The 19,512-nt window shown below is 33.4% G+C and overlaps 1 protein-coding gene across 1 annotated transcript in view; it reads right to left on the bottom strand.

Annotated features, from left to right (window-relative positions):
- CTTNBP2 (cortactin binding protein 2) overlaps positions 1 to 19,512 on the bottom strand; it is a 404,880-nt gene that overhangs the window by 94,597 nt on the left and 290,771 nt on the right. Inside the window, 1 exon segment of the mRNA XM_053716684.1 lies at positions 9,413 to 9,492. Coding sequence (XP_053572659.1) covers positions 9,413 to 9,492 — 80 coding nt within the window.

Genomic DNA, 19,512 nt, shown 5'->3' with positions numbered 1-19,512 from the left:
TTTTCTTTATCTGAAAATATTTTCAAAGAGTATAAAAGTATTTTTAGATAAACGATTGTTCCTGTATCTTTACAAAACATAAACATGCACACTTTTTAAAGCAGGAACTGTAACTGGCAGGTATCATTATTTAGAATACAGAAACTTAAAATCCCTTTTAATGGGATAGTAAAGTCAAAATTAAACTTAAACTGATTGGATAAAGCATGGAATTTTAGACAACTTTACAATTTACTTCTGTTATCAATTTTGCTTAGTTCTTTTTGGTATCCTTTGTTAAAGAGTAATCCTAAGCGAGTTTGGGCATGTGCATGTGTCCTAATCCATCTTGCAGCAGTATTTGGAACATTGTTTGTAGCAATGCTATACATAGTTACAAACACATCTGCAATAGACTGCTATACACACGTGCACATTCCTAAGCTCCTATGAACCTTCTTAGGACTAGGCTTTAACAAATAACAGCAGGAGGATTGTTGCAGATCACTCAACACCAGTACTCCAGTGCTTTGTTTGGACTGACATCTGTATCGCCGATCCGTAACTATTGGCACATCTAGTTTTGGGGGTAGATTTATTTTAGACCGCTTTTCCTTAACTTGTCCGCCGCCTCTGAGGTGATAGACTTCAATCATCCCGATTAGATATGATCAGGATGATTGACACCCCTCCAAGCGCCCGATTGACCGCGAATGTGCAGGGGCGGGATTGCACAAGCATTTCATAAGAATAGCATACGCTACAGCAAATGATGTCCGCCCGCAAGTTGATAAATCAGCCCCTAGGATTTTATGTCTATTGTTGCAATAATTAGACTTTAACAAACGATATCAAGATAACAAAGCAAATTTGATAATATAAGTAAATTAGAAAGTTGTTTCATGCTCTATCTGGCAAAAGAAAGCTTAATTTTGACTTTACTGTTCCTTTAATCTACAGCTATGGGTCTGGTGTAATTTCCTCTAATACACAAGATCATTGTATACATATAACTAATACACAAGATCAGTGTATACATATAACTTATACACAAGATCAGTGTATACATATAACTAATACACAAGATTATTGTATACATATAACTTATACACAAGATCAGTGTATACATATAACTAATACACAAGATTATTGTATACATATAACTAATACACAAGATCATTGTATACATATAACTAATACACAAGATCAGTGTATACATATAACTTATACACAAGATCATTGTATACATATAACTAATACACAAGATTATTGTATACATATAACTAATACACAAGATTATTGTATACATATAACTAATACACAAGATCATTGTATACATATAACTAATGCACAAGATCAGTGTATACATATAACTAATACACAAGATCAGTGTATACATATAACTAATACACAAGATCATTGTATACATATAACTAATACACAAGATCATTGTATACATATAACTAATGCACAAGATCAGTGTATACATATAACTAATACACAAGATCAGTGTATACATATAACTAATGCACAAGATAAGTGTATACATATAACTAATACACAAGATCATTGTATACATATAACTAATACACAAGTTCATTGTATACATATAACTAATGCACAAGATAAGTGTATACATATAACTAATGCACAAGATAAGTGTATACATATAACTAATACACAAGATCAGTGTATACATATAACTAATACACAAGATCAGTGTATACATATAACTAATGCACAAGATAAGTGTATACATATAACTAATACACAAGATCAGTGTATACATATAACTAATACACAAGTTCAGTGTATACATATAACTAATACACAAGTTCAGTGTATACATATAACTAATACACAAGATCAGTGTATACATATAACGAATACACAAGATCAGTGTATACATATAACTAATGCACAAGATCAGTGTATACATATAACTAATGCACAAGATCAGTGTATACATATAACTAATACACAAGATCAGTGTATACATATAACTAATACACAAGATCATTGTATACATATAACTAATACACAAGTTCATTGTATACATATAACTAATGCACAAGATAAGTGTATACATATAACGAATACACAAGATCAGTGTATACATATAACTAATGCACAAGATCAGTGTATACATATAACTAATGCACAAGATCATTGTATACATATAACTAATGCACAAGATCAGTGTATACATATAACTAATGCACAAGATCAGTGTATACATATAACTAATGCACAAGATCATTGTATACATATAACTAATACACAAGATCATTGTATACATATAACTAATACACAAGATCATTGTATACATATAACTAATACACAAGATCAGTGTATACATATAACTAATGCAAACGATCATTGCATACATATAACTAATGCACAAGATCAGTGTATACATATAACTAATGCACAAGATCAGTGTATACATATAACTAATGCACAAGATCAGTGTATACATATAACTAATGCACAAGATCAGTGTATACATATAACGAATACACAAGATCAGTGTATACATATAACTAATGCACAAGATCAGTGTATACATATAACTAATGCACAAGATAAGTGTATACATATAACGAATACACAAGATCAGTGTATACATATAACTAATGCACAAGATCAGTGTATACATATAACTAATGCACAAGATCAGTGTATACATATAACGAATACACAAGATCAGTGTATACATATAACGAATACACAAGATCAGTGTATACATATAACTAATGCACAAGATCAGTGTATACATATAACTAATGCACAAGATCAGTGTATACATATAACTAATGCACAAGATCAGTGTATACATATAACTAATGCACAAGATCAGTGTATACATATAACTAATACACAAGTTCATTGTAAACATATAACTAATACACAAGATCATTGCATACATATAACTAATGCACAAGATCATTCTATACATATAACTAATGCACAAGATAAGTGTATACATATAACTAATACACAAGATCATTGCATACATATAACTAATGCACAAGATTATTGTATACATATAACTAATACACAGGATCATTGTATACATATAACTAATACACAAGATCATTGTATACATATAACTAATACACAAGATAAGTGTATACATATAACTAATACACAAGATCAGTTTATACATATAACTAATACACAAGATCAGTTTATACATATAACTAATACACAAGATCAGTGTATACATATAACTAATACACAAGATCAGTGTATACATATAACTAATACACAAGATCAGTGTATACATATAACTAATACACAAGATCAGTGTATACATATAACTAATACACAAGATCAGTGTATACATATAACTAATACACAAGATCAGTGTATACATATAACTAATACACAAGATCAGTGTATACATATAACTAATGCACAAGATCAGTGTATACATATAACTAATGCACAAGATCAGTGTATACATATAACTAATACACAAGATCATTGCATACATATAACTAATACACAAGATCATTGCATACATATAACTAATGCACAAGATCAGTGTATACATATAACTAATGCACAAGATCAGTGTATACATATAACTAATGCACAAGGTCAGTGTATACATATAACTAATGCACAAGATCAGTGTATACATATAACTAATGCACAAGATCAGTGTATACATATAACTAATGCACAAGATCAGTGTATACATATAACTAATACACAAGATCAGTGTATACATATAACTAATACACAAGATCAGTGTATACATATAACTAATACACAAGATCAGTGTATACATATAACTAATACACAAGATCAGTGTATACATATAACTAATGCACAAGATCAGTGTATACATATAACTAATGCACAAGATCAGTGTATACATATAACTAATGCACAAGATCATCTTGTACAAGATCAGTGTATACATATAACTTATACACAAGATCAGTGTATACATATAACTAATACACAAGATCAGTGTATACATATAACTATTGCACAAGATCAGTGTATACATATAACTATTGCACAAGATCATTGTATACATATAACTAATACACAAGATCAGTGTATACATATAACTAATAAACAAGATCATTGCATACATATAACTAATACACAAGATCATTGTATACATATAACTAATACACAAGATCATTCTATACATATAACTAATACACAAGATCATTGCATACATATAACTAATGCATAAGATCAGTGTATACATATAACTAATGCACAAGATCAGTGTATACATATAACTAATGCACAAGATCATTGTATACATATAACTAATACACAAGATCATTGCATACATATAACTAATACACAAGATCAGTGTATACATATAACTAATGCACAAGATCAGTGTATACATATAACTAATACACAAGATCATTGTATACATATAATTAATACACAAGATCAGTGTATACATATAACTAATGCACAAGATCATTGTATACATATAACTAATACACAAGATCAGTGTATACATATAACTAATGCACAAGATCAGTGTATACATATAACTAATGCACAAGATCAGTGTATACATATAACTAATGCACAAGATCAGTGTATACATATAACTAATACACAAGATCATTGTATACATATAACTAATACACAAGATCAGTGTATACATATAACTAATACACAAGATCATTGTATACATATAACTAATACACAAGATCATTGCATACATATAACTAATACACAAGATCAGTGTATACATATAACTAATACACAAGATCAGTGTATACATATAACTAATGCATAAGATCATTGTATACATATAACTAATACACAAGATCATTCTATACATATAACTAATACACAAGATCAGTGTATACATATAACTAATGCATAAGATCAGTGTATACATATAACTAATGCACAAGATCATTGTATACATATAACTAATACACAAGATCAGTGTATACATATAACTAATGCACAAGATCAGTGTATACATATAACTAATGCACAAGATCAGTGTATACATATAACTAATGCACAAGATCAGTGTATACATATAACTAATACACAAGATCAGTGTATACATATAACTAATGCACAAGATCATTGTATACATATAACTAATACACAAGATAAGTGTATACATATAACTAATGCACAGGATCAGTGTATACATATAACTAATGCACAAGATCAGTGTATACATATAACTAATGCACAAGATAAGTGTATATATATAACTAATACACAAGATCAGTGTATACATATAACTAATACACAAGATCATTGCATACATATAACTAATACACAAGATCATTGTATACATATAACTAATGCACAAAATCATTGCATACATATAACTAATACACAAGATCATTGTATACATATAACTAATGCACTAGATCAGTGTATACATATAACTAATGCACAAGATAAGTGTATACATATAACTAATACACAAGATCAGTGTATACATATAACTAATGCACAAGATCATTGCATACATATAACTAATACACAAGATCATTGTATACATATAACTAATGCACAAAATCATTGCATACATATAACTAATACACAAGATCATTGTATACATATAACTAATGCACTAGATCAGTGTATACATATAACTAATGCACAAGATCAGTGTATACATATAACTAATGCACAAGATCATTGTATACATATAACTAATACACAAGATCATTGTATACATATAACTAATGCACAAAATCATTGCATACATATAACTAATACACAAGATCATTGTATACATATAACTAATGCACTAGATCAGTGTATACATATAACTAATACACAAGATCAGTGTATACATATAACTAATGCACAAGATCAGTGTATACATATAACTAATGCACAAGATCAGTGTATACATATAACTAATACACAAGATCATTGTATACATATAACTAATACACAAGATCAGTGTATACATATAACTAATACACAAGATCAGTGTATACATATAACTAATACACAAGATCATTGTATACATATAACTAATACACAAGATCAGTGTATACATATAACTAATACACAAGATCAGTGTATACATATAACTAATGCACAAGATCAGTGTATACATATAACTAATGCACAAGATCAGTGTATACATATAACTAATGCATAAGATCAGTGTATACATATAACTAATGCACAAGATCAGTGTATACATATAACTAATGCACAAGATCAGTGTATACATATAACTAATACACAAGATCAGTGTATACATATAACTAATACACAAGATCATTGTATACATATAACTAATACACAAGATCATTGTATACATATAACTAATACACAAGATCATTGCATACATATAACTAATACACAAGATCAGTGTATACATATAACTAATGCACAAGATCAGTGTATACATATAACTAATACACTAGATCGGTGTATACATATAACTAATCCACAAGATCAGTGTATACATATAACTAATACACAAGATCAGTGTATACATATAACTAATGCACAAGATCAGTGTATACATATAACTAAGGCACAAGATCAGTGTATACATATAACTAATGAACAAGATCAGTGTATACATATAATTAATACACAAGATCAGTGTATACATATAACTAATACACAAGATCAGTGTATACATATAACTAATACACAAGATCAGTGTATACATATAACTAATGCACAAAATAAGTGTATACATATAACTAATGCACAAAATAAGTGTATACATATAACTAATGCACAAAATAAGTGTATACATATAACTAATGCACAAGATCAGTGTATACATATAACTAAGGCACAAAATAAGTGTATACATATAACTAATGCACAAAATAAGTGTATACATATAACTAATGCACAAAATAAGTGCATACATATAACTAATGCACAAGATCAGTGTATACATATAACTAATGCACAAGATCAGTGCATACATATAACTAATGCACACGATCATTGCATACATATAACTAATGCACAAGATCAGTGAATGCATATAACTAATGCACAAGATCAGTGTATACATATAACTAATGCACAAGATCAGTGTATACATATAACGAATACACAAGATAAGTGTATACATATAACTAATACACAAGATCATTGCATACATATAACTAATGCACAAGATCAGTGAATACATATAACTAATGCACAAGATCAGTGTATACATATAACTAATGCACAAGATCAGTGTATACATATAACTAATGCACAAGATCAGTGTATACATATAACTAATACACAAGATCAGTGTATACATATAACTAATACACAAGATCAGTGTATACATATAACTAATGCACAAAATAAGTGCATACATATAACTAATACACAAGATCAGTGTATACATATAACTAATGCACAAGATCAGTGTATACATATAACTAATACACAAGATCAGTGTATACATATAACTAATACACAAGATCAGTGTATACATATAACTAATAAACAAGATCAGTGTATACATATAACTAATGCACAAGATCAGTGTATACATATAACTAATGCACAAGATCAGTGTATACATATAACTAATGCACAAGATAAGTGTATACATATAACTAATGCACAAGATCAGTGTATACATATAACTAATGCACAAGATCATTGTATACATATAACTAATGCACAAGATCATTGTATACATATAACTAATACACAAGATCATTGTATACATATAACTAATACACAAGATCATTGCATACATATAACTAATACACAAGATCAGTGTATACATATAACTAATACACAAGATCAGTGTATACATATAACTAATACACAAGATCAGTGTATACATATAACTAATACACAAGATCAGTGTATACATATAACTAATGCACAAGATCAGTGTATGCATATAACTAATTCACAAGATAAGTGTATACATATAACTAATGCACAAAATAAGTGTATACATATAACTAATACACAAGATCAGTGTATACATATAACTAATACACAAGATCAGTGTATACATATAACTAATGCACAAGATAAGTGTATACATATAACTAATACACAAGATCAGTGTATACATATAACTAATACACAAGATCATTGCATACATATAACTAATGCACAAGATAAGTGTATACATATAACTAATGCACAAAATAAGTGTATACATATAACTAATACACAAGATCAGTGTATACATATAACTAATGCATAAGATCAGTGTATACATATAACTAATGCATAAGATCAGTGTATACATATAACTAATACACAAGATCATTGTATACATATAACTAATACACAAGATCATTGCATACATATAACTAATACACAAGATCAGTGTATACATATAACTATTACACAAGATCAGTGTATACATATAACTAATGCACAAGATCAGTGTATACATATAACTAATGCACAAGATCAGTGTATACATGTAACTAATGCACAAGATAAGTGTATACATATAACTAATGCACAAAATAAGTGCATACATATAACTAATGCACAAGATCAGTGTATACATATAACTAATGCACAAGATCAGTGTATACATATAACTAATACACAAGATCAGTGTATACATATAACTAATGCACAAGATCAGTGTATACATATAACTAATGCACAAGATCAGTGTATACATATAACTAATACACAAGATCAGTGTATACATATAACTAATGCACAAGATCAGTGTATACATATAACTAATGCACAAGATCAGTGTATACATATAACTAATGCACAAGATCAGTGTATACATATAACTAATGCACAAGATCAGTGTATACATATAACTAATGCACAAGATCATTGTATACATATAACTAATGCACAAGATCATTGTATACATATAACTAATGCACAAGATCAGTGTATACATATAACTAATGCACAAGATCATTGTATACATATAACTAATGCACAAGATCATTGTATACATATAACTAATTCACAAGATCAGTGTATACATATAACTAATGCACAAGATCAGTGTATACATATAACTAATTCACAAGATCATTGTATACATATAACTAATGCACAAGATCAGTGAATACATATAACTAATGCACAAGATCATTCTATACATATAACTAATACACAAGATCATTGCATACATATAACTAATACACAAGATCATTGCATACATATAACTAATACACAAGATCAGTGTATACATATAACTAATGCACAAGATCAGTGTATACATATAACTAATGCACAAGATCAGTGTATACATATAACTAATGCACAAGATCAGTGTATACATATAACTAATACACAAGATCAGTGTATACATATAACTAATGCACAAGATCAGTGTATACATATAACTAATGCACAAGATCAGTGTATACATATAACTAATGCACAAGATCAGTGTATACATATAACTAATGCACAAGATCAGTGTATACATATAACTAATGCACAAGATCAGTGTATACATATAACATACCAAGCGAAGGAAGTTTTGCAGTGTCTGGAGGGGGATCATTGATGCATAAGCCACACTATTAAGACAACCATCCTTTGGACCTGAAACATTAAATATAACAGTTAATTAGTTTTGTATATATAAATTAAATCACCATAATCTATAGCAACAGGCTGGAGTTGAACATAATTTGTTTGCATTTAACATCTAAATACTATTTATTTTCCTAGAATAATATTTTTATGAAGGACAATTAAATCCCTAAAGCTTTAACTCTGTGGAAACATCCTGCTTCTGCTGCATTCCAAATCCAATGGCCTCTAGTTATTAAGGTGTGGCGGACCTGATCCGACACTGCGGATCAGGTCCGCCGGACCTCGCTGAATACGGCGAGCAATACGCTCGCCGTATTCAGCATTGCACCAGCAGCTCACAAGAGCTGCTGGTGCAACGCCGCCCCCTACAGACTCGCGGCCAATCGGCCGCCAGCAGGGAGGTGTCAATCAACCCGATCGTACTAGATCGGGTTGATTTCCGGCGATGACTGTCCGCCTGCTCAGAGCATGCGGACAGGTTATGGAGCAGCGGTCTTTGTGACCGCTGCTTCATAACTGCTGTTTCTGGCGAGTCTGAAGACTCACCAGAAACAGGGGCCATCAAGCTCCTTACGGAGCTTGATAACTAGAGGCCAATGTCTTTTTTTTCCCTCCAAAATGTAGGAAGAGCAGTTTTTTTAAGTACGGAAAGACATATTATAGGACATATCTTTTCCATTTTGAAAGTTCATTATTTATCTTTAACATCTGCTTGTATCTCTCAAAAGGAAATGTTTATTTCTATTTTTGTAATAACATCTGAAGGTGAAAGAGGCACTGTGCATCCATAAAGCTATGAAAGCTTCCATTTTGTAACCTAGGTTTCCTTCTTTGCTGATGCCAACTGAGGACAGTTGAATGGGCCCCTAGAGTGTGGGACCAATGAGTGTGTGGAATATAGCAGTGTAAGCCTGGAGTTTGCATTTTAACTTACAAAAGGAATTAGAAACAGCCGGGGCAGAGCAGGATGCTGCCATGAGAGCAGTGTAATACCGGAGCTCCATGCAAAAAGCCTAGTAAATACAGATCTTTTCTGGTGATAACCTAGCTATATCTGTGGCAAAATGTGAGTAAGAGAACCCTGAAGTCCTGCTGACTAAAATGAGCTCCTTCTCACAGTGTTGAGGCTAGCAACTTTGTAAATATCACGCTTAACACCGGGCCCGTCATGTTACTGCGCCATACCCTGCACCGGAAGTGAAGCCTGACCGCCATCGACAACTCTCCACATCGAGTGGGCCGCGGTGTCAGCCGCAACACTACATCCAGCACAGAGGAAACCATAATCTGACATTACATGGGAAAACCGACACGGTGGACAAACCTTTAAAGCTGACACCCCATTCCGGACAAGTAAGAGCAGCAGGATAGAACAGTAAGATTCTAAGCCTTTCACCTGCAAAGAGCGCTAAGTCCCATCTGCAAAAAGCGCTACTCAGCCCTGTCTGACACACACGCCAAGAGTATGAAAAGCACCCCCCTTCAAGAGACCGAGAAAACTACTTATCAATACACAAAGCCTCAGATTATTGAGGACTAGCACCACATACTGAAGGATAGGGCTGGGGATCATCAGACCTAAAACATTAAGAAGGGACTGTTCAGCTGTATTAACTACAGCCAAACTGACATAATATATGATTTGCCTTGAAAATACTGGGAATAGCAACACCATAAAAGTTGTTCTGGTCATCATAATTACAGCTATAGCCTATTGACACACCAAAGCACGCCTGAAGATATATCAATTAAGCCAACTTGATAAAACCCAGTGAAACTCATACACCTCTGACATTGGACGTCTCCCTGAACTCTAACTACGCTCATAATGGCATCCAGACGCACAGTCAAAACTGACAAACCAGCTAAATCAACCACTATGAAAACTCTCACTATCTCCTCTTTTTTACATGTCACAGACCCTTCGGAGGCCCCACATGCTGATATAAGCCAAGGGGAAAAATCTCCTACTTCGAATTCTCAGCTAAGTTCTAACACAAAGTCACTACCTCCTGAGTCACAACTTCCAGCATTGTTGCTTTATAATCTGCCCTCGAAGCAAGATATAGCGGACATAGTCCGCACATGCATCAGGGAGGAATTAGCAAGCATGTCACAAGACATAAATACTCTAGGATTCCAAATAGAATCTATAGAAAGCAACCAAGACCAACTTAAAGAAGAAGTTCACACTCTATCTGAGCAAGTCTCATCCCAACAAGAAGTTATCCATGGCCTCCAAGAAAAATTGGAGGACTTGGAAAACCGCAGTAGACGGAAGAATATTAGAATTCGGGGGGAAAGATTCAAAAACTTTCTGGAGAAAGAAATGATACTGAATCAATTGCGCAAGAACCAACCAATACGCTTCAGAGGAACTGTTCTTCAGTTTTATCAGGATTTATCATATGAAACATTGCAAAAAAAAAATAATTTGTGCCCCTAACAACATCACTCCGGAATAAAAAGATTCCTTATAGGTGGGGCTTCCCGGCACAAATATGGGTCCTTATAAACAAAACCCACTTAATATGTAAGAAACCGGAAGACATTCCGTCATTTTGCTCATCTCTGGGCATTGACCCTGTAGAGACTGTATCTACGGCTGGCTCCACACAGCCTTCTACTAAGAGATCAAGTGGAAGGTCATCATCCTGGCACACTGTAATTGCAAAAAAAGGCAAGGCTGTTACTTCCTCACCGCCAAGAATTGACATTCCTAGCCCTGCCAATTCCACATCATCACCTTGAGACTCTGAAGTCTAAAAAGTTTGTATAAGGGCCATGACGAATGTTGTTCATACATCGCACACGCCTTAATGACAACAACTTTCCATCAATTTCCCTATGCTGCTTAGGGCATATGTTTATAGTACAATGGACTTTTTAGTTCATAATACCTATTTACTAGAATAGATGATCTACTATTAGATATAACTTTAGGGCTTGCAATACAAATTCCCCTATAAACACTCTCATTATGCCCTATATTAGGAGAAGAGATTTGTATTTGTTTATATATAAGTTTCATAATATACCTACCTGTTTGTTATTTGTTTGCACCTACTGATTGCACTGTTTGCATTGTTAATATTTTATCTTGCAGGAAAATGTGTTTCCAACATTACTGTTTTCAGACTCAGTACCAAGTAATATGCTGCATTCCTGACAATTGTTCCACATTACAGAGGCAAAAATGTCACGACTTACAGGTAAACCTACACACCACTTGACCTTACTGACACAAAACGTTAAAGGCTTAAACTCACCCCATAAATGCTCCAAAGCACTATCAGACCTGTTGAAAAGACAAGTAGACATCCTATTCCTACAGGAGACCACTTTCAACACCAAAAAGAACCCAAATATTTTGGGAAAACATACACCACGCACTTCCATAGCTCTGGGCCTGACAAAAAGGCCGGAGTCAGCATCTTAATTAAAAAAGACCTTCCATTTACATCAACTCATTAGTAGAGATAAAGAAGGCAGATTCCTAGGATTGACAGGACTTTTGTATGGTAGGCCCATAACGCTGGTGAATGTATATGCCATAAACACTACACAGACCTCTTTTTTCCAAAATATGTTCAGGAAAATACTTGACCTTGCTGTAGGCCCTGTATTCCTTGCAGGTGACTTAAATTTCCCTTTACAACCCGACAGTTCTAACCCCATAATCTCAGTATCCAAAAAAAAACACCACGTCTTTGTGGAAAAGCCTGAAAGACCTAAATCTATATGACATATGGCGCCTTATACATCCAGATACCAGAGATTACACTTTTTTTCTCGCACCCTAACAAAACCTATAGTAGGTTAGATTATATATTTACTAACCAGAAAGGCTTCCCCTATGTACACCGCTGTGACATATCACCTACATCATGGTTTGATCACTCAGCTGTGAAGTTAAAATTCTCATGGTCAGAAGTGCACTCAGAACCATTTATCTGGAAATTAGACGAAACTCTTTTGAATAACCCAGATTTTCTGACCAAGCTATCAGCACTTATCACAGAATACTTTACACATAATGCCAATTCCATAAAAGATACCTACATGATCTGGGAAGCACACAAATGTGTAATCCGCGGTGAGCTAATAAAACTAAAAGTCCAATGCCAACATAACTTACGCCAACAATATAAAGATCTAACTGACAAGTTCTCTCGATTAGACCTAGCACTAAAACAAAACCCAAACGACTCAGATACGGAACAAGATTATCAGATCGCCCGCACAGCCTTAGATAATTTCTTAGATAGATATAGAATATCAAACCTTACATAAAAAAACAAATAGTATGTTTTACTATAAGAGCAATAGAGCAGGCAAACTATTAGCCCAGGCACTAAAAAAGAAACGATTTAAATCATTTATATATGAGATTCGCCACCCGCAACATAAGAATCCCCTTAACACAACAAAATAAATTCTTCTCACTTTCCAGGAATACTATGCAGAATTCTATAACATAACTAAGATTCCCCCCTCAGAAGAACACCTCTTAAATCTCCCATCCTACATCACCAACTGCCAAGTCCCCAAAATCACACAAGACCAATTACAGGATTTAAAAAGGCCAATTTCCATACAAGAAATTCAGCATGCCATAACCACTTTACCTAATGGGAAGAGTCCAGGCCCAGATTGCCTATCATCTAAATATTACAAAGCCTTTTCTTCAGTCCTAATCCCCCACCTTGCCCTTCTCTTTAATGAAGTTACAGAAAAAAAATATTCCCGCCTTCTATGCTAGAAGCAAAAGTCTCGGTAATTCCTAAATCGGGTAAGCCACCAACTACACCAGCAAATTTTCGCCCTATTTCCCTACTCAATGTGGAATCTTTGTAAATCGTATTAATACAGTCCTTCCTTCCATCATTCATACTAACCAAGCCGGTTTTTATGCCTACACGTGAGACTAGGGACAACACCACCAAAATCCTAGCTCTCATGGAACATGCACATCGGCACCACATACCTTCCGCATTCATATCAATGGATGCGGAAAAAGCCTTTGATAGGCTCGATTGGTCTTTTTTAAAGCAGGCCTTGTCTAGATTCGGCTTTGATCAAGACCTAATAGGGAAGATCTTTGCACTTTACAATAAACCCCAAGCAAATGTTAAACTAAATGATTCAATTTCAGACCCGTTCCAAATCCCCAATGGAACCAGGCAAGGTTGCCCCCTCTCCCCATTGCTTTTTGTTCTGTCCATGGAAATTCTAGCCTCATACATAAGGGATAACGTAAACATTACTGGCCATAAAATAGGTTCGTCAGAATTCAAAATAACACTTTACGTGGATGATATATTCATTACCCTTACAAATCTTGACACATCTGTCCCCTCTGATAGACTCACTACAAACATATGGACTTTACTAAAATTTTAGCATAAACATAACAAAATCTGAATCACTAAATGTTAATCTATCACCTACAACTTTAAATAGCCTTCAACAACAGTTTCAATTTAGAACCCAGGCAAAAGCAATTAAATATCTAGGAGTTTATATATCGCCCAGCACACAGGATACATTATCACTAGATTACAAGAATCTTAAAATACAAGTAGCCTCACTGCTGAGAATTTGGAATACTAAATTCCTTTCTTGGCTCGGTAGACTCAATGCAGTCAAAAAGATTATACTACCTAAACTTTTATACCTTATGCAGACCTTACCCATCCCCCTTCCTGAACAGATAATTTATAAACTACAGAAAATGTTGACCTCTTTTATATGGGCACACAAACACCCACGAATCGCTACAGCCACACTATACCGTCCCAAAGAACTATGAGGCATTGGTGCACCAAATTTACAACATTACAGACAAGCAACCTTTATGACTAGGATAGTAGATTGGTGTAAACACGCTACCAGCAAAGACTGGGTCCTGCTGGAACACCATTTAGCTAATGAAATTAATTTAGGAGGACAATGCTGGCTCCCTCCCAACCAAAGGCCATTCCCAACTACAACTTCCACAGCAATTCGAGAAAACTATAGACTTTAGGACAAGGCTATAAAGAAACACAGACATATTTCTACGGCATGCTCGCCATTAACTCCACTTGTAGGAAACACTTCCTGCCCATTAAATATTAAGATGAATGAGACACAATCACCGGGTATAAGAGAATCTCTCCCTGCCTATGTTTTTTTCTCAGCCGGAAAATTGAAACCACAAAACAAAATTATCACCTGTTGTGGCCATAGATTTCAAGACTGGCTGACTTATTTACAATTGTCACACTTCCTCTCCACACACCCATCTAAAACCTACTTGATCCGCCCTCTCACCCCTTTTGAAAACATGTGCACTAATCCATTACCTAACAGAGGTATCCTCTCTTTGGTACACAAACAGATTTTAGCTTCCCATTCCAAAACATTGCCTTCCTATGTTGACAAATGGGAAAGAGAAGCTGAGAGCTCCCTTCCCAAACAAACATGGTGCAAAATATTTGTACGCATGAGTAAATCTTCCTCCTCAATATCCATTTTAGAAATGAACCTCAAATTGATATGCAGATGGTATTATACCCCTGCTTGTCTCCACCAGCTTTTCCCTAATGTTTCAGAAACATGCTGGAGAGGCTGCCAGGATAGCGGGACTCCGTTCCACATCTGGTGGCAATGCCCAATAGCTAAAAAGTATTGGGAGTCAATCAAAAAGGAAATTGAACAGGCACTGAACATCTCCTTACCTTTTAATACTTGGACCTTTCTCTTTAACCTTTTCCCTAAAATGACATGTAAACTTAGACTAACACTTTTGACAATAATGGTCAACTCTGCAAAAAAACTAATACCCTCGAGTTTGAAAAAACTTGACCTCCCTTCAGTAGCTATATGGAAAGGTACAGTTACACACACCCTAAAATTAGAAAAATATCATTACGGACAGACTAACCGAAAAGATGACTATCACTTCATGTGCTTTATATGGGAGGAATAACTGAATGCAGGGCTTGTGACACCCCAAATAACAAACTAAGACAAATGGTCAAGACACATATGTACATTCTCACTAACTTTAGTCTAAAGGACATTTTTTGTTTTCTATTTCTTAAATTCTGAAACGGAATGCTAGATATCATGGTAACCATTCTAAGATAACTGCATGCATATTGGTACTTTTATTACTTCCCAGGTAACAGGGAAAACTTCTGCCTGCAAACTTGTTTTGAAATTGTTTGTATTTTGAAGCCGCATTTCAGATATGTATATCTTCAAATGCTAATGTATGCTTTTGAATTCCTTAATAAAAAGTTTAAAAAAAAAAAAAAAAAAAAGGAATTAGAAACAGGGGACATAATAAATATAGTATATTGCAAACTTTTTTGACTATATATAATTAAACATTGTGTATTACAATCTCAAAGTGTTCTCTTAAAAAGGGACTGTTAACCCCTTATAATTTCAAGATATTTCTGTTGTGTTGCTATAGAATAACATTTCAGACAAATCTAAATATTAACACAAATTAGCATCGTGTTTACCGCAATTGTTTATCAACAGCCAAACTCCACCCACCACTTTCTTTATTTGTAGGAGCCAATCCAAGTGAATTATTTTACAGTCTGCAGTCTATTAAAGCTAAAACGGTTAGCCATCAGGGTATATACTTCCAGCTCCGAGAACTGGAAAGTCTAGAATTTTCATAGCTTTAGTACGTGAAAATGAGGCTATATAAATATTACAAGTATGTACACTGCAAAGTTTTTATTATGCATAACTAAGCATTTTATATTAAAATCTCAAAGTATTTACTGTCCCTTTAAAGTCAATTAGGGAAATATATGTAGCAGGGTAAGAAGTCTGCAGGGTGGATTTCAAGTTCTGAGAATTAGAAAATCCACAGTTTTCAGAGCTAAATTGCATGGAACAGGGGGCAAAATAAATAATGAATGCCTATTACAAAGTTATTTCATTGCATATAACTAAAGAGTTTTAATAAAATATTACAGGGACATTGCACACTAGATTTTTCTTTGCATAAATGTTTTGTAGATGATCCATTTGTAAAGTCCATCTGGGAGTGCTTTTGTAACAATGTATAGTTTTGCTTATTTTTTAATAAAATTGTGCTGATTTTCAGACTCCTAACCAAGCCCCACAGTGTCAAATGTATACACGCGTTTACAGACTTCTGCTGGCTCCTGTTTTGGTTATCTGTCTTTTTATATGCAGGGAAGGGGGAGTGTCTGTTCTTCTTGTTTTCCCAGCCCCTTTCACTAGATGTTCCATCCTAACCTCATCAACAGTGCTAAAAATAGCAGCTTCTAGGGAAGTTTTAAAAAGGTTTTATACTAGATTTTAGATATGTGCATATTCTCTTCTTAGTGCCTATTACATGCAATTATATGAACATTGGTGTACACTGTCCCTTTAAGGTATTTACTGTCATAAGGCACCCTTTGCATGTCCATTTTGTTAACATCTCCCTGTGTGGGGGTAATTAATGGCAAACATTTGTTAGACTGGCTCTTGTTTGCAATCAGCAAAAGGAAACACTGTTCTAGATTTCTGTAAATCAGTTTTCCAGAACAAACACAGATTAGATAAAGTGAAAGAAGGTTGTTTATTCAGCATGTTCCAGAGACAGAGCAAGAAGTCACAGTCTGAAGATGGAGTGTTAAGAAAAGACTACACAGTTAAACTAGAAATTGAAAAAAATAATGGCTAAGGGTCAAATAAAAGCTGAGGTTATAAATTTAAAAAGTGAGTTTAGTGGGAAATGTTTTATTTATTTATTTTTACATTTAAAGGGAAACTGAACCCACATTTTTTTTTCTTTCGTGATTCAGATAGAGCATGCAATTTTAAGCAACTTTCTAATTTACTCCTATTATCAAATTTTCTTCGTTCTCTTGCTAACTTCATTTGAAAAAGAAGGCATCTAAGCCTTTTTTTGGTTCAGGCCTCTGGACAGCACATTTTTATTGGTGAATGAATTTATCCACCAAACAGCAAGAACAACCCAGGTTGTTCACCAAAAATGGGCTGGCATCTAAGCTTACATTATGGCATTTCAAAAAAAGATACCAAGAGAATGAAGACAATTTGATAATAGGAGTAAATAAGAAAGTTGCTTAAAATTTCATGCTCTATCTAAATCACGAAAGAAAAAAATTTGGTTTCAGTGTCCCTTTAAGCCACATCAGCCAGATGCAGTCATCAAATACCCTTATTGGCAAGATCTAAAGAATGAATTAATGCCATTTCATTTTGCATAGTGATATCAACCCTTTTGGACAATTAGCTACCTGAAACAAGCAACAAGGTAACACTTACTGCAAATCCTTATTATACAGCTACAGCAGTCTAACAATTGGTGCCTCTTTAACCTCTCAGTATAACAGTTTGTTGCAGCTCTTCATAAGAGTGAATGGTTAAATAATAAACTCTTCTACAATGCATAATTGTAAGTCATATAACTGATGTTTTTGTAAGGACTAGTACTTTTATAAGCAGCTTACATGAGTTCATTGTTTCAAATATGCTATTGGGACATCCTTTCAAATAAGCTGGGAGCTCTCTCCCACCTCCCACTATAAGGTTGATTTCTGCTGCTGCCTCTGATTTACAAAGCATTTTTTATAGCCGCGGTATTGACATTTTCAGCATAGGTGACAGTTTCCACGGGCTAAAGCAGTTATTTAAAATGAGAAAATAAAGGTAAATTAGCTATTTGTAAACTATGTGATAAACTTCATTAGGTAAAATGAAATAGTGGGAGGTTGCTCATATGTAGACAATAAAAAAATGTTTTGTGATTGAAATAAACACTTCAAATAAAACTACAGGGTGCAGATTTAGAATTATATGCACTTTATATTAGATGATAAGAGCTTTACTAGGAAATGATACAATTGCTGGCATGAAATAGATCAAAGGTTTGTTCATTTAAATCAGTTCTATCTGTGCAAGGTGGTTGAAGTCACATACAGCACATTAATGAATAACTATCTAGTACTATCACAAATAGTTCAAAAGAAAAGTAAAAAG

Source organism: Bombina bombina, chromosome 6 (assembly GCF_027579735.1).
Source record: "Bombina bombina isolate aBomBom1 chromosome 6, aBomBom1.pri, whole genome shotgun sequence".
NCBI lineage: Eukaryota > Metazoa > Chordata > Amphibia > Anura > Bombinatoridae > Bombina > Bombina bombina.
The sequence above is the reverse complement of the archived record's forward strand: the minus strand, read 5'-3'. Positions and strand labels throughout refer to the sequence as shown.